Source organism: Mirounga angustirostris, unplaced genomic scaffold, assembly GCF_029215605.1.
Source record: "Mirounga angustirostris isolate CCGP_5_RB_7025 unplaced genomic scaffold, mMirAng1.0.hap1 SCAF_4, whole genome shotgun sequence".
Lineage (NCBI taxonomy): Eukaryota > Metazoa > Chordata > Mammalia > Carnivora > Phocidae > Mirounga > Mirounga angustirostris.
In genome coordinates this window covers 2,606,923-2,623,843 of record NW_026991712.1, presented here as the reverse complement: position 1 = coordinate 2,623,843, position 16,921 = coordinate 2,606,923, and the positions used below count along the sequence as shown (strand labels likewise).

At 63.2% G+C, this 16,921-nt stretch overlaps 1 protein-coding gene across 1 annotated transcript in view; it reads right to left on the bottom strand.

The window, feature by feature from the left end:
- Positions 1-352: 352 nt before the first annotated feature.
- LOC123858543 (maestro heat-like repeat family member 5) overlaps positions 353-16,921 on the bottom strand; it is a 72,427-nt gene continuing 55,858 nt past the window's right edge. The window contains exons 21-31 of the mRNA XM_064587440.1: positions 15,929-16,110; positions 13,965-13,970; positions 8,961-9,098; positions 8,434-8,548; positions 7,502-7,645; positions 4,207-4,383; positions 3,461-3,616; positions 2,752-2,874; positions 2,249-2,351; positions 1,981-2,055; positions 353-1,713 (exon numbers count right to left, since the gene is read on the bottom strand). Of these exons, the coding sequence (XP_064443510.1) occupies positions 1,616-1,713; positions 1,981-2,055; positions 2,249-2,351; positions 2,752-2,874; positions 3,461-3,616; positions 4,207-4,383; positions 7,502-7,645; positions 8,434-8,548; positions 8,961-9,098; positions 13,965-13,970; positions 15,929-16,110 (1,317 nt within the window). The 3' untranslated portion in view covers positions 353-1,615. The remainder of the gene's footprint in view (positions 1,714-1,980; positions 2,056-2,248; positions 2,352-2,751; positions 2,875-3,460; positions 3,617-4,206; positions 4,384-7,501; positions 7,646-8,433; positions 8,549-8,960; positions 9,099-13,964; positions 13,971-15,928; positions 16,111-16,921) is intronic.

Genomic DNA, 16,921 nt, shown 5'->3' with positions numbered 1-16,921 from the left:
GCCTGCCTACCCACCACCCAGCAGGGGCCAGAGGATGATGCCCCCCTTTTAGGGGTCCTTTTAGGGACCACAGCCACCAGGCTGGACCAAGGGGACCCTGTTAACCCACTCCTTGGTTCTGAAGGAGCACACCCCCCCATGCCCCAGCCAGGGGGTTGGAATACCATGGAGGTCAGTGCTCAGGATGGGAGTCGGGAAAAGGCACCCCCCCAAAGTCCTCGGGTGGCTCTATTCAGAGATGGACAGATGGATAAGAAGGGGCCTGCAGATCCTGGCCCTCTCTGGGCTCCCAGGGGGAGAGCGGGCCCCCAGCTCGACCAAATGAAACCCATCTGAGAAGCAAATTCGTGCTCCATGAAGATTGCTGTATTTTTTCAACCCACCATCCAAGTGGCGGGCCTCCCTGGGCCAGCCCCGTTCAGCTGCCTCCCTGCCCCAAGGGGCTTACAGACTCTGGGGGGTGGGGTGGGTGAAAGCCTGGAGTGTGTCTGGTGCAAGGGAGGGGTGGCTCAGGCCCCGGGGCTGAGGACGGGTTGGGGTGGGGGCTCCCTCTGGTGGGGCTCGTCCTCAGAGGAGGGGGCAGTGTGGAGGCCCCCAGGTGGGAGAGAGTGGGGAAGGTGCTGCAGGTGGAAAGAGCTTCCTGAGCAAAGGTGTGGAGGGGTCAGTGTGGGCACGTGACGGATAAGGCTGGTGAGGGGCCAGCTGGTGGGGGTCTTGAGAGGGCCAGCCTGGGGGTGAGGCCCTAGGAGGAACTTCAGCAGGCAACGGAAAGACCCACCTGCCCATTTCACATGTGGGGAAACCAAGGCTGAAAAGGGAGGACCTGGCTGAAGGTCAGGCGGGCCTCCAGGTGGCTGCCTGGGAGGTGGGGGTCCCTGCCAGGGAGGGACCTCCTCTGGACTCAGCCCTGGGAGGGCTCTCAGGAGGAAGGCCTTACTACCCATTTTACAGATGGAGTAGCTGAGGCAGAGCGGGCAGAGACCGTTGCCTAGGCCACATAGCTCATGTGGGCCCCGCTGGGAAGGTCTGGCTCCCACCCAGGCTGGGTCTGCTGTGAACCTCAGGTGCCCACGAGGATAGGGGTCAGGGTGGAGGGAGACCTGGAGTCCCCTGGAGGGAGGCCCGCCAAGGGACCGTTTCCCTACTGCCAGCCCCTTGGTGACTCTAGAGCTCCAAGCGAGAGACAAACTGAAGACTCAGGTGTGGGGGGAGTCCTGGTGAATGGCTCCATCCCCCTGTGGCTGCCCTTGGAGGGCCTTCTCGGCGCTCAGGACGCCGGCGGGCCATGGCGTGGGCTCTGGTCAGGTGGAGTCCCCCTGACCTCCACAGCTGTCATTTGCGGGACCCTGCCCAGACTTCACGGTTTGTCTCTGGGAGACCTGGTCTGCCCCCTGTCCCCTAGGCCTGCCAGTGTCCCCTGGGCTTGCCTCGTCTTCTGGGGGCCATGAGGTGGTGGGCAGGGAGCAGACAGGTGTGACGCTTCTTTGTTGAATCTAGATCTTTCTTTCAAATGGAAAACTGTTATGCAACCCAGCTCTGTGTGGACAGGGCGGGGCTGACCGATTCAGGGGGGGCACAGGAGAGGAAGAGGAGGGTGAGGGAGGATGGCTGGAGGTCACTGCGGTCTGGCTGCCACCTTCTGAAGGAAGGAGAACTGTCTGGTGGCAAATTCCCGGATGCTGGGCTCTGGGTCTTTTTTGAGATCTTCAAAAGCTCCAGGGGAGGAGACACAAGTCAGAGGTGACCCGGGGTCCCGTCTGCCCACAGCCCCGTCCTGGTGGAGGGAGCCTGGGGTCTGGGCCCCTCCTTCCAGCGGGGGTGGGGGCAGCAGCGGGACGTCACCAGACTCCACCTCCTCTGCCTCCCAGGCCTGGGGTGCTGCCCTCCCCAACCCCACCTCTTCCTTGGGAGCCTCAGGTGGCGTGAGTGGGTGTGAGCCCCCATCTCACACTCGAGGGGGGGGGACGTGGGGTTGCTTACTGGAGAACAGCAGGTTTGTGTCTACACTGTTCACCATCTGGCACACGGCCTGGGGCTGGTAGCAGAGGGTGTGACCTGTGTGAGAGATGGAGGCGCCGGCCGGTGGCGGGGGCTTGCTGGCGGGTGGGGGCTCAGACCCTCTCCTGCCCGTCGGGGCCCCTCGCCCCCACCCCTCCTCTCTGCCCTCCGTTGCGGCGGCCTGGCAGCTGAGGGGCAGGGCGCGGGGGCAGGGCCGGCCGGAGGGTCCTGAGCCCGGCCGCCCGCTCACCTATGAAGAGCGCCGCCCAGGTCTTGACGTGCTGGTGGCGGCTGTGCAGGGAGCGGAGGGCCTGCGCCAAGTGGATGCCGAACTCCTCCTGGCTGTGCGTCATCTGGCCGGAGGACAGCGCGCCACGCTGGCTGGACCGCGGCCCCGCCCCGGCCCCGCCCCGAGGCCCCGGCCCCGCCCCCGAGGCCCCGGCCCCGCCCCCGAGGCCCCGGCCCCGCCCCCGAGGCCCCGGCCCCGCCCCCGAGGCCCCGGCCCCGCCCCCGAGGCCCCGCGGCCCCGCCCCCGAGGCCCCGCGGCCCCGCCCCCGAGGCCCCGCGGCCCCGCCCCCGCGGCCCCGCCCCCGCGGCCCCGCCCCCGCGGCCCCCGCCCCGGCCCGGGCCCCGCGCCCCCGCGGCCGGGTGTGCGGTGCGCACCGCACGAGAGCCGCGAGCCCGGAGCCCGGCCCCCGCTCGCCCTCCCGGCCTCCCCGCCGCCGCAGCGGCTCCCTCGCCCAGGCCCCTCACCAGGCAGGTCCAGAGGAAGTGGCGGGCGCTGAGGCCCCTCTCCCAGGCCAGCGTGCAGAACAGGGTGTGCCGAAGGGGCCACCGGAGCAGCACCGCGCAGCGGTACAGGGCAAACTTGGCCTGCTGCAGGGGCAGCCAGCGCAGGGCTCAGCGGCCGCCCGGGCGCTCCGCGCCGGAGGGCCGTCCCCTCCCCAGACCACGAGCTTCCTGTGGGCTCTGAGGCCGTCCTCTCAGCCGCCCTCCGCCCCGGGCCGGCCCGCACTGCTGCCCCAGGCGGCCCCATTCCTCCCATTCCCTTTGGAGCTGGCCGCGTGTTGCCCGTCTTCCCGACGGCCAGGATCCTGGGGAGCCGGGCTGTGTCTTACTGGCCACAGCACAGGGCACGGCTGGCGCCTGGGGAAGCTCGATCATTTCACCACGTTCAGTGAACGACCCGAGCCTCCAGCCTGTGTCCGGTGCTGGGGACACAGCCGTGAGTGCCACAGGCCGGGTCCTGCCCCCACGGACCGCACAGCTGCGCGTGTGCACAGGGTGGACCTCAGTCCACCAGGGAAGACACCCCGGGTCCACACTGCTGCCCCAGGGAGCAGCCTTGCCCTCGGGCGGCCCTACCGCCATCTGCAGAGCCTCAGCCCCCGGCCCCCACCCCTCACGGCCACCTATGGGTCCCCAGCCCCGCCCAGGAGAAAGCCCCTCACCAGGCACTGACCGTGACGACGGCCGGACAGCGGTCCTTCAGGTGCAGGAGCAGGGGCACCATGCTCTGGTGCACCTGGGTCCGCAGGCCGCTTAGCTCCCTGCCCGCCACGGCTGCCACCAGGTCCCCAAACAATGCCATGGCCGCCGCTCGGATCCCATCCCGCTCCTGCGAGGCACAGGCTCAGAGCCTCAGCTGAACCCGCCTGGGGCCCCCATCCCCACCCAACCGGGACCCCCACCCTGTGGAGGGGATGGGGCTCAGTTCCTGCGGCTGAGCCCCTTCCCCAGGCTCTGGGCTCCCGGGGCAGGGCCGTGCCTCCCCCCGTCAGACAGGCCCCCTCGCGGGTCCCAGGCCTTCCGCAAGGACCTGAACTCATGTCTCCTTCACTCACAATCTCATCCTGACTACCCAAGGGTCACGAATGCGGCTGGGGGGGTGGTGCGGAGCTCATCCCTCTAGTTCCCCAGTGAAGGGAAACAGTCCTTGTGGACGCGGGACAAGTTGGGAAGGTGAGGACCGCGGGGCTGAAGGGGTGAAGGCTGCCTCAGGTCCAGCCTCGTGGAGAAGGGGCCGAGCGCCACCTGGCGGCCACTCGGCCCGGCTTGGCCCAGGTGTCCCAGTTGCACACCCAGGTATCTCCCCGGGGTCTCCCCAGCCCAGGTGGAGGGAGCTGGGGTCCCCCGCCTTTGAGGACCAGGGGTAGGCACAGGAGGGGTACAGGTAGGGGCACCCTGCCTCCACCCGGGGGCACTCACATCGTCAAAAAAGAAGCGGGCGTTGATGGCGACCCCAAGGCTTTGGGCGCCCGCGCCATGTGCCCCCAGGCGGTGCAGCATGTCCGACACGGTGCCCATGACCTGCACGACCACCTGCTCGCTGTTCTGGAAGAAGCCGTCGAGGAAGGGCGGCAGCTGTCCACGGAGCAGGCTTCCCTGGGGGTGGTGGGGGCCGGTGGGCTAAGGGCGCTGGGACGGGCTACTCCTGTGTCCTGCCCCAGCCTGCCAGTTGCACCTGGAACCAACTCGGGCCCTCCCCCGCGGCCCCTCCCCAGCCCCCATCCTGGCCTGGGCACCTGCATCCCCCTGCATGCCTGCCCGGCACTGTGCCCCCACCTCGCTGGGATCCCATCCTGGCTCTGCGCACAGGGCAGCTGTGCTCCTAGCTCTGGTCTGCCCACAGGAGCTGTGTGGGCATGGATGGGGCTTTCCCTCTCTGAGGGGGGCCTCCTGGGGTTAAGGGATATTAACCCCCGGCTAGTGGGCTCCCAGCTGCTTCTTCTTCCGCCTGTCCCCATGCTGGCCAGAAGGCCCCTCGCCCAGTCCTGGAGACCACCCTCCCCTTCCTCCTCCTCACCCTGCCTTCGCCCCCATTCCCGGCTTCCCTGTGGGTCAGCCGGGGCCTGGGGGCAGGACGAGACAAGGTTGGTGAGGTGTGCATGGACTGAGCTCACTGGCCCCTCCCATCACAATGACCACTTGCCACATTTACACTACTTTACACAAGACTGAGTTCATTTTCAGCCAGTTCTGTCTGCTCGTCTTGTTTGCCTGGCGATGGATAACTGTCCAGATGAACGGCTGGACGGCAAGATGTCGGCAAATGGATGTTTCCCGCCATTGGGCCCCTTGATAGCGTGTGAGAGCCAGGGTGATTTTTACAACTTTAAAACAAGTTTTAGGCCACATCATTGGCTTCCTGAGCTGTTTGGTTTACAATATTAAACTTTTTCAGCCAATGAGTCAATTAACAGCAACAAACCCTTTCTGAGCATCTACTGGGCCCAGTGAGGGTGCTGGGATAGGACCAGGGTTCTGGCAGAGGATGGAACAGGCAGAATGGGGTTTAATGGGAAAGACCAGAAATAAATGAAGCACGCACAACACAATGCGTGTCAGAGGGTGGCAAGCAATCTGAGAGAAGAGGGGATGGAGCAGGCTGCAGTGGAGGCCGTGGGGGTGGTGGTGGTTAAAAATATTTAATTTTAAGTGACTAGGATCAGAGAAAGTGTCACCAAGAAGGTGACCACTGAGGGAATTCTTACAGAGGTGCTGGAAAACCATACCAGCATAGGGCGCAGCATGTGCAAAGGCCCTGAGGCAGGAGCACACCTGCTCTGTTTGTGAGCAGAGGAGAGACTGATTCAGATCATCATCACAGGAGCCTACTGGTTGCTGGGGGGGGCCTGCACTGAAAAGGAGAAGGGGCAGCTGTTGGGACCAGGCAGGGGGGGTGCAGTGGTCTGGGGGAGATGCTGGTGGTTTCAGTGAGGGCAGCAGGGCAGTGGGAGAACAGGTGCATTCTGGGTTTGCTTGTGATGGGTGGGTGGATGAAAGGATGGATGGGCAGATGGGTGGGTGGATGAACGTATAAGTGGACGGATGGATGGGTGGAAGGGTGTATAGGTACATGGACGAGTGGATGGGCAGATGAATGAAGAAGTGCTAGTCTCCCTTACTAAGTACCTACGATGTGCCATGTGCAGGGCAAAGGGCTTTGCCAGGAGTGACCTTAATGGAGATCTCTTAACCATGCGGATGAGTGGATAGGTGGATGGATGGATGGGCGCATGGGTGGATGGATGGATGGATGGGCAGATGGGTGGGTGGATGAGCAGATGGATGGATGGACAGATGGATGGGCTGATGGGTGGATGAACGGATGGATGGACAGATGGATGGGCAGATGGGTGGGTGGATGAATGGATAGGTGGACGGATGGATGGATGGACAGATGGGTGGGTGGATGGGCAGATGGATGGATGGACAGATGGACGGATGGACAAATGGATGGGCAGATGGGTGGGTGGATGAACGGATAGGTGGACGGATGGCTGGGTGGAGGGGTGTATAGGTACATAGACGAATGGATGGGCAGATGAATGAAGAAGTGCTAATCTCCCTTACTAAGTACCTACGATGTGCCATGTGCAGGGCAAAGGGCTTTGCCAGGAGCGACCTTAATGGAGATCTCTTAACCATGCGGAGACATGTAAGGTGGACAAAATGGGAGTGAAGTGAGCTGATGGGCAGAAGGCTGCAATCTCTTTGGAACCTGGCCCTGGCATGGCCCCTCTGCCATCAGACGCTTTCTGCCACAAGCCCTGAAAGTCCTTATGTTCAGCAGAAGAGATGGGGTCTGGGCATCTTGCCGTCTTCTTGGGTGTTCATGTAGCCCCTGAGGTGGATGGGGGAGGTGGAGGCCGTGTACCTCCGGATCAGGTGGGAAAATCTCTCTGACATTTCTCTTGTATGGCAGCAGTCACCGGCAGGTCCCCCACTGGGGCCAGGGATAAAAGGCTGCAGCCTGTGACAGCAAATGGCTGGAGGACTCAGCTGCATGGACTCAGCACGGCACTCATTGACAGGTGCTATGACCACTCCCCTGTCACAGAGATGGACACTGACTCCGGCCAAGGTGCTGAAGAAACGTGCCCGCTAGAAAGTGCTGGGGTGAGGATGGGATGGGCCTGGTAACCTGCTGGGTCATCTGGGCGCCCCACCGTGGCATGGCGCCCTAGGAAGCCACAGCAGGGGTGACATCGGGCTCCAGTGAGATGGCCAGATGCCCTGGGGGCTGTGTCTCGAGCCTTCTCTCCTGCCTCTTTGCTAAGGCCCCCTGCTGTTCATCATGGGATGTGGGCTGTTCCAGTGATGGGGGGTTGGACGGGGATGGATGGGTCACTGGGGGATGGAAAGTCCTGCCCCTGAGATTCTCAGGGCAAGTTCCCCTCTGAGGGCCAGGCTTGGTTGCCACCTGGTGGGCCCCTCCTTGGCCCCTGGAGGTCTGCGATAGTGTTGTCTCCCTCCTGGGTGTAGAGGGGACATCATCCCCGGGGAATAGACACTCTACCCCTCCCACAACCCTACCGAGAGGCCATCACCAGCCCCATTCTACAGATGAGGACACTGAGGCCCGGAGAGGTGGTCATGTGTCCCCAGCTACACTGCGGGAAGGGACAGAGCCAGGATTCCAACCCAGTAGGCCCGTCCACACCCCATGCACCCAGCTGCTCTGGTGGGGTGTGTATGTGTGTGTGTGACAGGCCCTTACCTTCTCTGGGTGGAAAAGGATGTTTCCTAGGCCCTGCAGGCTCAACACACGGACCTCGGGGCTGGGGTCCCTGAGGCTTCGGGCCAGCGCAGTCAGGGCAGCCTGTCTGGGGAGCACCTCCAGCAGGGCAGGGCTGTAGAGGAACTGGGGCAGTCCCCAAGGGCAGGCGGGTCAGGCCTGGCACCTTCTTGTAGGGAGCCTCCGTCTGCGTCTGGGAGCAGGGCTCGAGGACCAGGGTCTGGCAGGGGTGTTGGGGAGGGCTGTGGGTCAGCACTCTCTGGGTATCTTGGCTAACACGTATTTGAAACTCACCCCCATGCTGCCTCAACTCTTTCATGTATGGCTGGGAAGCCAAAGCCCAGAGGGGGAAAGAGCCTTGCCTGATGTCACACAGCAAGGCTGGGACCAATGTACAGCCATGGCCTGGCTCATGGGACACCTGGGGATGGAGCCCCGCAGAGGGGGGCTCAGACCTTCCTGCTGTGGGTGGGGTGGGGAGTGGCACCGGGCTTTGGTTTGGGGTTCTCCCTGTTATGGAGAGGCCACACCAGCCCCGCCACGGCCCCAGCCTCAGTGGCAAGGCCGGCCACACCCCCGCGCCTCTCCAGTTCTAACCAGGGCCCTCTTGGCCTCCCAGGCCCTGGGGCGGAGCTGAGCCCAGTTCTGCCTGACCGGCCAGCTCTATGGGCGTCAGGCCAGGGAGGGAGAGGTGAACAGACAGGTTCATCCAGGCCACAGGCTGATGGGGGCCCGAGAAGTGGGGGGCCCAGCCAGGATCCCCAGACCGCCCTGGAGCCAGAAGGGGAAAGGAAGGGGTAGGAGGGGTCATCTGGATGGGCCTCCATCCAGGCAAGGTCCTGAGGGGGGCTCTGAGGCAGCTGGAGGAAGAGGCTGTGTCTGAGGGCTCCCCCTCTCCCTGCCCAGGCACCTACCTCAGTGAGGATGAGGATGGCCGCCTTCCTCTCCCGCTCCTCCTTGCTCTGCAGGCTGGGCAGCAGCAGGCTGGTCACTGCCTTGATCTGCTTGCAGTGGTTCTGCACCATGGCCCTGGGGCGAGGGGAGGAGGGCAGGGCAGGGCCTGGGCGTGCGGGTGCGGCCCGGGCTCCACCTCCCACCACCCCCAGGCCCAGCAGGCGGGCCGGGCACCCATTGCTTGGAGTTTTTGTGATGCCCCTCTGTACCCCCTGGCCGCCCACTGGTTTCCAGGCCTGGGCTGCGTGTGTGGGAGACAGAGGAGCAGGCCCCTGGTGGCCTCCGGCCGGGGTGGAGCTAGCTGAAGACGCCTGTACCCACGGGCTCCGGGTGGGTGTGCGTGTGACCAGGCCCGAGGACGCGTGTGAGTTCGTGGGGGCTGTGCTCACGGGCGGGCCCTGGAGGTCACCGTGGCCAATACACTCAGCTTCCTGGGCAGGTGGTGGCCTGGGTCAGGCCCTGGCCCCTGCCCTGGCCCCACTCCTACCTGGCCAGGAGACCCACGCCCTGCGGGTAGGTGTGGATGGTGGTGAAGAGCTTCCAGGCGCCCTGCAGCTCCAGGTGTGCAAAGTCCTGCCAGTGCCCCGTGGTGGACAGCAGACTTTTCAGCGCTTCCAGGGACGTGCTGCGGGGGGGTAGGGGGGTCACGGGCCAGCCCTGCCACTGGGGAGGGGGCCCGCTGGCCCGGGTGGAAAGGTCCATTCTGGCTCCTGTCCTGGCCCAGGGCCCCAGCAGCCCTGAGGCCTCCCTGCGGGTGAGGCCTGGTACGGGCGGGAGCTGTGCTGGCTGAGGGGGCAGCAGGAGTCCATTCAGGCCCCTGGCCTGGGCTCTAGGATCAGTTGCTGGGTCAGGAGACTGGAGGTGCCCCTTTAGGAGTGGGGGGCACTGTGGGAGGGTGTGAGATTGGCCTGGGGCACAGACAGTGTGAGATGTGCCAGGAGCATCTCAGGGGGCCCCTGGTTGTGTCTGGGGCTGGCTTTCCGAGGCTGCAGCTCTGGGGACAGGGCTGGAGATCAGTGGGCTCCCATGGCTCGGGGTACAGAGGGGCCCGGCTGAGCCTTGGGGGATGGTGCCATTTAAATGTGGGGCTGAGAACCCGAAGAGGGTGCTGCGGGGAGGGAGGAGGCGAGCTGGGGAGCAAGGTGTCCTGCGAGCCCGGAGAAGTGTCCACTTGCCACCCTGGACGCCGCTCTGCCCTCAGGGGACACAGGTTCCACTGGCCACAGGTGCGTGTGCGCTCAGGAAAGTACACCAGACACAAAGCAAGGCAGGACCTGTGCTCATCGGCTACCAGAGGTGCGAGTGCTCTGTCCTGGTCATGTGGCCCGGCCGGGGCAGCGGAGGCAAAGCCCAGCTCGGCCCCCAGCTCCAAGCCCGCTTAGCGATGTTTCGGTTATAGGCCCAGGGCTGCCCCTAGCTCTGCAGGCGGGACATGGGGAGAAGGCCGGGGAATGCAGGCCCCGGAATAGCAGGGCGGCCCCGCTCGGTGGCCTGTCTCCCATCCCAGCCACCCTGCGCCTTGTCACATCTGCCTGGCCCCGTGTGACTGGTTGAATCACCCTGGATGTGTGAGCAAGGCCCCAGGATGAGGCTGTCAGCTCTGACCAGGCATGATTCTGAGCAACACCCAGTGTCAAGGGATGGAGTTCCATGCCGTCAAAGTCCCCGGTGGCGTCAACCCCAACGCCAGGTGGCTGGTCCTGTCACCCCAAGATAGGCCCCTGAAAGCAGCGTTTTCCAGGTCACTGGTCTCAGCCAGAGTGACGACAGTTTCAGGAGAAGGGGACGTCAGGGTGGAGTAGCGCTCTGTCCCGTCCGTGTTGACTCTTGGAAGCTTCCGGTCCCCGGGCACCCAGGCCATCAGTGTGCAGGGTTGCCGTGCCCCAGCAGCTGCACCAGGGCTCTGGAAGACGGCATTCGGCCGACTTGGGCATTCTCGGGTGGATCAGCACCCCCTCCAGGACCCTGAAATCTGGAACCACCCCCAGCCTGGGACGCCCGGTGATGCCCAGCCACGCGCGTGGCCTGGAATCCACGCAGCCCCCAGACCAACTGGACACGGAGGCCCTCGAGCATGAGCCCGGCCATGCGGGTTCCGAGGCTGTCCCCCCTCAGCCTGACCCCAGCGACGCCCGCCCCAGGCGCAGCCGGACTGCACCCCCCGACACCCGACGGTGAACTTGCACGGTAGCCTTCGGCTGTGGTAGAACACACGCGACACATTTCCCATCTTACCCGCTTCTGCGACGGTTCGGCGGAACTAAGCGCATTTCGCCTCGTCCAGCTGTGGAAAGTGTCCCCGTTCCGGGGCACGCCCCTCCCCCGGCCCCGGGCGCCCCGTCCGCGCTCCGTCTGCAGGGGCGTGGCGGCTCCAGGCCCTCCGCGCAGTGCGGCTCGTGCGGTGTGTCCCTCGGGGACCGGCTTATCTGGCGCAGCGCCCGTGAGCACACGGCGCAGCCCTGTTGTAGCGGGTCAGCATGGCCCCCGGTTTCCTGACCCGGGCATCGGTGACGGACACTGGGGCGGCTTCCACATCGTGGCTCCTGGGAAGGATGCTGCTGTGCACACGGTGGGTGGGCCGCCGGGTCGCTGTCTCGGGGCACCTGCCCAGACCTGGGACAGCTGGATCACGTGGTGATTCTGTGTTTGACCCTTCGAGGAGCTGTCCCGCTGTTTTCCGCAGTGGCTGCACCATTTTACACCCCCACCCGTGGGGGCTGTGTTGGGAGGTGGCCGTCCTCCCGCGTGTGAGGGTCTCCTGTGTCACCAGCATCTGCCGCCTTGGCTGCGCGTGCGGACGGGCTGAGGGGAGCAGGCGGGGCGGGTGTATGAAGCCTGCGTGGGGTGGGCACCGAGCTGGGCGTCCCGAGCATCGTCCGTCTGACCCCCCGACGCTTCGGGCACCGTCCGCTGCCGTCCCCAGCAGTGCCATACGGGCATGAGGCCCTGGCCTCGTCTTTTGGGCCTGGAGTCCAGATGCCCTCTCAGGAGTCCCCCGGTCTCATGTGAGCTGCAGGAGGGCAGCGCTGGGTCCTCCTCACCCAGACAATGCCCACTCTGGCCACCCACCCCCAGTGCTGATCAGACCCTGCCACTCCCTCTGCACAGAGCCCTCCGTGGCTCCCCACTGCTCTGGTATATAGGCTGACTTCGAGGCCTCCTTCCTGTGCCCTCCCTCCTGCCCCCTCCCCCTAAGTCTCTCTGCCCTCCCTGCCCCCACCCAGGGACTTCAGCCATCAGTCAGGTGTCAGCTCAGATGTTCGGTCCTCAGGGACCACACGGCAGGTTGCATGCTCCGGGTCATCCTCTGTGGAGGCGGTGACTCTCAGGGCCTTCTCCGTAGTGAGTCATCTGTCCATCTGTCACCGGGCCATCACCTGACCCCCTCTGCGTTTCCCGGGGCTGTGAGCTCCTGAGCAGAGGGACCCATCTCTGGTGATCAGCGTGGTCTGGGGCACAGCAAGCGCCTGCCGGTACTGAAGTGCTGACAGTGGGGACACAGTGGCCCCTACAAATGCTGACAAGGACGGCCGTCCATCAGGCCTTCTACTTCTCCTTTCCTCCAAGAGCTGTAGGGAGCATGGAGTGGGGGTAGGGGCACGGCTGAGGCCACCGGCCCAGGGTCGGCTGGGCCAGGAGAGGAGGCAGGTCTGGGCAGGGCTGCGGGGACCCCAGGGTGGTAAGAGAGGACAGAGGCTGGGACAGGGCGCCATGTCGGCTCCTCCCTGCTCCGGAGTCCTTGCTCACCTCCCTGGGAAGTCACACCTCCCTGCAGGGCCCCCAAGACCATGACATACCAACTGGGCAAATGGACAAGGTGCTGGGGCTGGGGTCATGCAATCGAACCCTCACCTTCCCCTTCACCGAGTGTTGGCCACTTGTCCAGGGTCACTCATTAGGTTGAGTCCAGAACAGAGGCTGCCCAGTCCACCAACACTCCTGACACTCACAGCCATGAGGGCAGGGACCCCTCTCACCATACAGAGTGCTCATGGGGGAGGTTAGGATGGGGTCTTGGATCTCAGATCCAGGCCCGGACAGCATATCATTACTAATTGCTTGTTGGTTCCTTGTCAAGTGCCAAAACCCAGGACTGTGAACTGTGTTTTAAATAAAAAATCTTTAAATTTAAAGCTTTAGGTTTATTTTTATTTATTTATTTTTAAAGCTTTAAGTTTAAAAGACAAGTAATCAGGAGACGAGAAGCAAAAAGAAGTACCAGGCACTATAGGGGGGTACTGAAAATTAACTTTAAATATGAGCTTCCAGGGGTGCCTGGGTGGCTCAGTCATTAAGCGTCTGCCTTCAGCTCAGGTCATGATCCCAGGGTCCTGGGATCGAGCCCCCCATCGGGCTCCCTGCTCTGCAGGGAAGCCTGCTTCTCCCTCTCCCACTCTCCCTGCTTGTGTTCCCTCTCTGGCTGTCTTTCTCTCTGTCAAATAAATAAAACCTTAAAAAAATAAATAAATATGAGCTTACTGGCAGCCAGGGCAAAAGGAAAATATGGTGGTTGTACTTATAAGTGGTCCGAGAGAGTGTCTGAAATAAAGAGAAATCAGATGCCCCATGAGAATTAAAGAGTCAATCCATGATGGAGAAACTAAAGGAAGCCCCCTTTGTGGGGCAGGATGGACATTGACTGGAGGAGGACCTAGCTGAGAACTGACTGAAGCAGTTACTGTCTCTAAGAAAGGGGCTCTGTTTGTCAGAGATGCAAAGGAAAGAGAAGGTCGCCCAGGCAGGGCTGGCCATGATTTTGCAGCCCCCCAGGGCGAGGATGCCATGCCCAAACCCCCACTTGCTGGTCCCAGAGGCCGGCCCAGCTCCACAGGATGCCGGGGACCTCGGAGCCCTAGGAGTCTGAACTGCCTCTAGGCTCACTGAGCTGCCACCCAGTGTCCGGCGCCATCTCCACGCGGCCAGGGGCACCCACAAGACAGGAGGCCTCTCAGCTGTGGGTGTCCAGATCCCCTCCTTGGCCTTGTCCCCCTAGATGGTGCCAAAGCTGCCAGGCATCAGAGCCTGGATGGCAGGGATCCACCTGGGTGACAATTCCCTCTGAGGCCCTGGGAGCGGCTGCCAACCTCCCGACAACCCCTGGCCATTGGCTGGCATCGCTGTTGGTTGGCCTGTCCTTCCTTTGGGCCCTTTGGGTTTCCCTCTGGGTAAGGTGGGGCCCAAGTCTTGTGCCCACTCCGGGGAGGGTATGGGAGCCCCACCTGGGCAATTAGAGTCCCACACGTTCCTGTGGCCCAGATGATCGGTTCAGGGGTGAGCATGTGATCTAAGACAGGCCAGTCAGAGCCAATGGGCTATGCCTGGGGTGAGAGTCTGTCCCTCAGTTGCTGGGGTCACCTCCCTCCACTCTGGAAAGGACTCACCTAGAGAGAGGCCCAGCAGCTGGGGTGGGGCGAGAGGGCAGGTGCTGTTTGAGCATGTCCATCCAGCCGGTCAGAAAAGAAGGCTCCCCAAGTGACCCAGTGAGACGGACGGACAGCTGTGCTCTCGGGGGGAGCCCAGTGAGGCGGACAGACACCTGTGGTTTCTATGGGAGCCCCAGTGAGACGGACGGACCGCTGTGCTCTCTGTGGGAGCCCAGTGAGACAGACGGACACCTGGGCTCTCTATGGGAACCCAGTGCGACGAGGGACACCTGTGCTCCCTGGGAGTTTCCATTCCACAGGGTGCAGATAAGAGTTGGTAGGCTGTGCTGGCCTTAGGAGTGGAACAGCAGCGCGGGAGTAGGACCACTATTTTAGAGAAGGTGCTTTGAGAGACTCACAGGAGGTTAGGCTATCTGGGGCCGAGCATTCCAGGAAGAGGGGGCAGGAAGTGCAAAGGCGCTGAGGCAAGAGCACTCTGGGTTTAAGGAACAGCAGGGAGACCTCTGAGGCTGGAGCAGACCGTGTGAGCAAGGGGTGTGTGGCAGGAAATGGGGTCCTGGAGGCAACAGGGAGCCAGAGGGAGAGGGGCCTTTGGGCCACTGAAAGGATCTGGCTCTTTCTGAATTAGGTGGGGAGGGACAAGGAGGCATGGGGCCATGGACATGTTTTGAATGGCATCTGGGCTGCAGCGTGGAGGCAGGTGAGCGGGCTGGGGGTGGGGGGAGGTGGGGGGCAGGAGAGCAGGGAGGCTGGGCCCATGCGGGCAGGTGCAGGGCTGGGGGGGAGCGGATGGAGGGAGATGGTTCGCTGCAGCTCCCCCCTAGCCCTCCTACGTACGTTCTGGGAGGAGAACGTTTTATTAGCTTATTAGGGAGATTCATGCAGTTTGCATGGTTGATCTGAATAAAAAAGGAACTTTATGCATATTCGAATTCACAAGCAATATGAGAAGAGACATTTTTTTCCAGTGACACGCCTTGGGTAGAGCTGTTATAACTGACAAATTACGTGAAGCACATCGTAATACAAACAAATGAAGAGTCAGCCCCAGTGTTTTTTAAACACTAGCTTGTTGGATTTCTCAAGACATGACCTAGCGTGGAGGGAGGGCAAGGCAGCCAGCCTGGACAGTGGCGGAATATAGCTGGGTGCGGACCCTCCTACACACGGGTCCCGTCCATGATGCGCGGGGGGGGGGGGGGGGAGGGGGGGCAGAGGCCGCAACTGTCACGTCAGGGCAAAAATGCACCAGGGTCAGAGCCATGCACAAGGGGACCCAGAGGGGCTCAGCAGTGGCCAGGGCCCTGCCCTGCCATTCCACAGTCTCTAGCTCAGCTACTCATGGGCATGCTGTGTGTCTTGGGGAAAGCCTCTAACCCTCTCTGAGCCTCAGGTTCCTTATGTGTACAGTGGGGATGACAACATTCATCTCACGGAATTCCTGCAAGGACCACATTCAGGGAAGATGGCAAGGGCTGTTCCGTGAAGTCCTCACATGCTAGCAGGCACTGAGTGTCTCTGCTGCCAAGTGACCTCGGGGAGCCCGGGAACAGACCCCATGCCTGCCCTGAGTCCCTCCGTGCTGACTGCTGCACTGGCCATCGTGGTGTTCAGGGGTTGACTCGTGTCCCACCAAAGCTGTGCCCAAGTCCTAAACCCTGTACCTGTGAATGTGCCCTTATTTGGAAACAGGGTCTTTGCAGCTGGAATCGAGTTAGGACGAGGCCAGTAGGTTGGCCTAATCCGGTATGACTGGTGTCCTTATATGAAAGGGAAACCGGCACAGAGACACGCAGGGGAGAGCAGCAGGTGAGGAGGGACGCAGAGGGGGCAGCGACGTCGGCAGACCAGGGAGCACCGGGAGAGGAAGAGGCCGGGAGCGTCCTCCCCTACAGGCTTCAGAGGGAGCGCGGCCCCGCTGACGCCTTGCACTTGGACTCGAGCTTCCAGAGCCGAGCCTGCAGGCACGTGCATCTATGAGCCGCCGGGTGCTACTGCGCTCTCAGCCCTAGGAAGCTAATACCCGTCTTTGTCCACGTCCCTGCAGGTGGAGCCTGCGCTCCAGGCTTACCTCTGCGGGCTGGACGTGGCTGCCTCGGGGGCCTTCTGGCCGGGCTGGGGCTCCTCCGGCAGGTTCAGCTCCAAGATGTAGTGCGTCTGGGTGAGGAGGGCCAGGAGCATCTCGGGGTAGGCCTCTTGCACCGCCTTCTTGAACTCGCGGGCAAACTGCAGCTCATGCAGGGTGTTCATGGCCTGTCGGGGGCAGGGGCACGTCTGACCTGCATCTTCCTCCTGTCACAGCCTCTGGGACCAGGGCCATATCTCTGAGATGTCCCTCGGGGGGCCCTGGCCCTCTCGGTTCCCTCCCTGGACCCACTTGAGGGCCTGTGCCCTCCATCCCAGCAAGTCCCGGGACAGCGCCCCCACCAGCCCGATCTGTCTGCAGTCCGCCCGTGTCCAGCCCCTGATCCGTGGCCTGGCAACAAGGCGGCATGGGTCTGTGCTCCCCATGGGACGTCAGCACAGAGGTCTCTAATGAGTGACAGCCGGGGGGACACATGACCCCGGAAGGCAGGGCTGCCAGACAGCAGCTCCGAGCTTCCTGTGCCCATCGGAGCATTCGGTCCAGAACGTTCTTGGGGTGGAGGACAGCACTGGGCGGTCATGACAAGGCCAGGCCAAGGCTTGGGGTGTGGCGGGACCGGAGGAGGCCCCCTGCTGGCCCCATGCTGCTGTGTGGTTTCCGACAGGAAGGGCCGGCAGCAGCGGGGGGCTGGGGTGCTCAGGAGAAGGACCGAGGGCCGGGCATGGACACAGGGTGGAGCTCCCCTCTGCTGCCGTGTTCAGCCATCGCACATCTGTGCTCAGGCAGCAGCGTGTCTGGGGGGCTCCAGGTGGGGAGGGGCTCTGGGGGGCTCTGGGCTGGGGGGTGTGGGTCTCAGCCTGGGAGAAAACGGGCTCGGGCCACAGCTGCTGCCTCATCAGAGTCCAGCCAAGGACAGGTGTGGCCGTGTTAGGACGTGAGCCCCTGTTCCTGTGGCCGTGCAGGGAGAAGGGCTGGCTT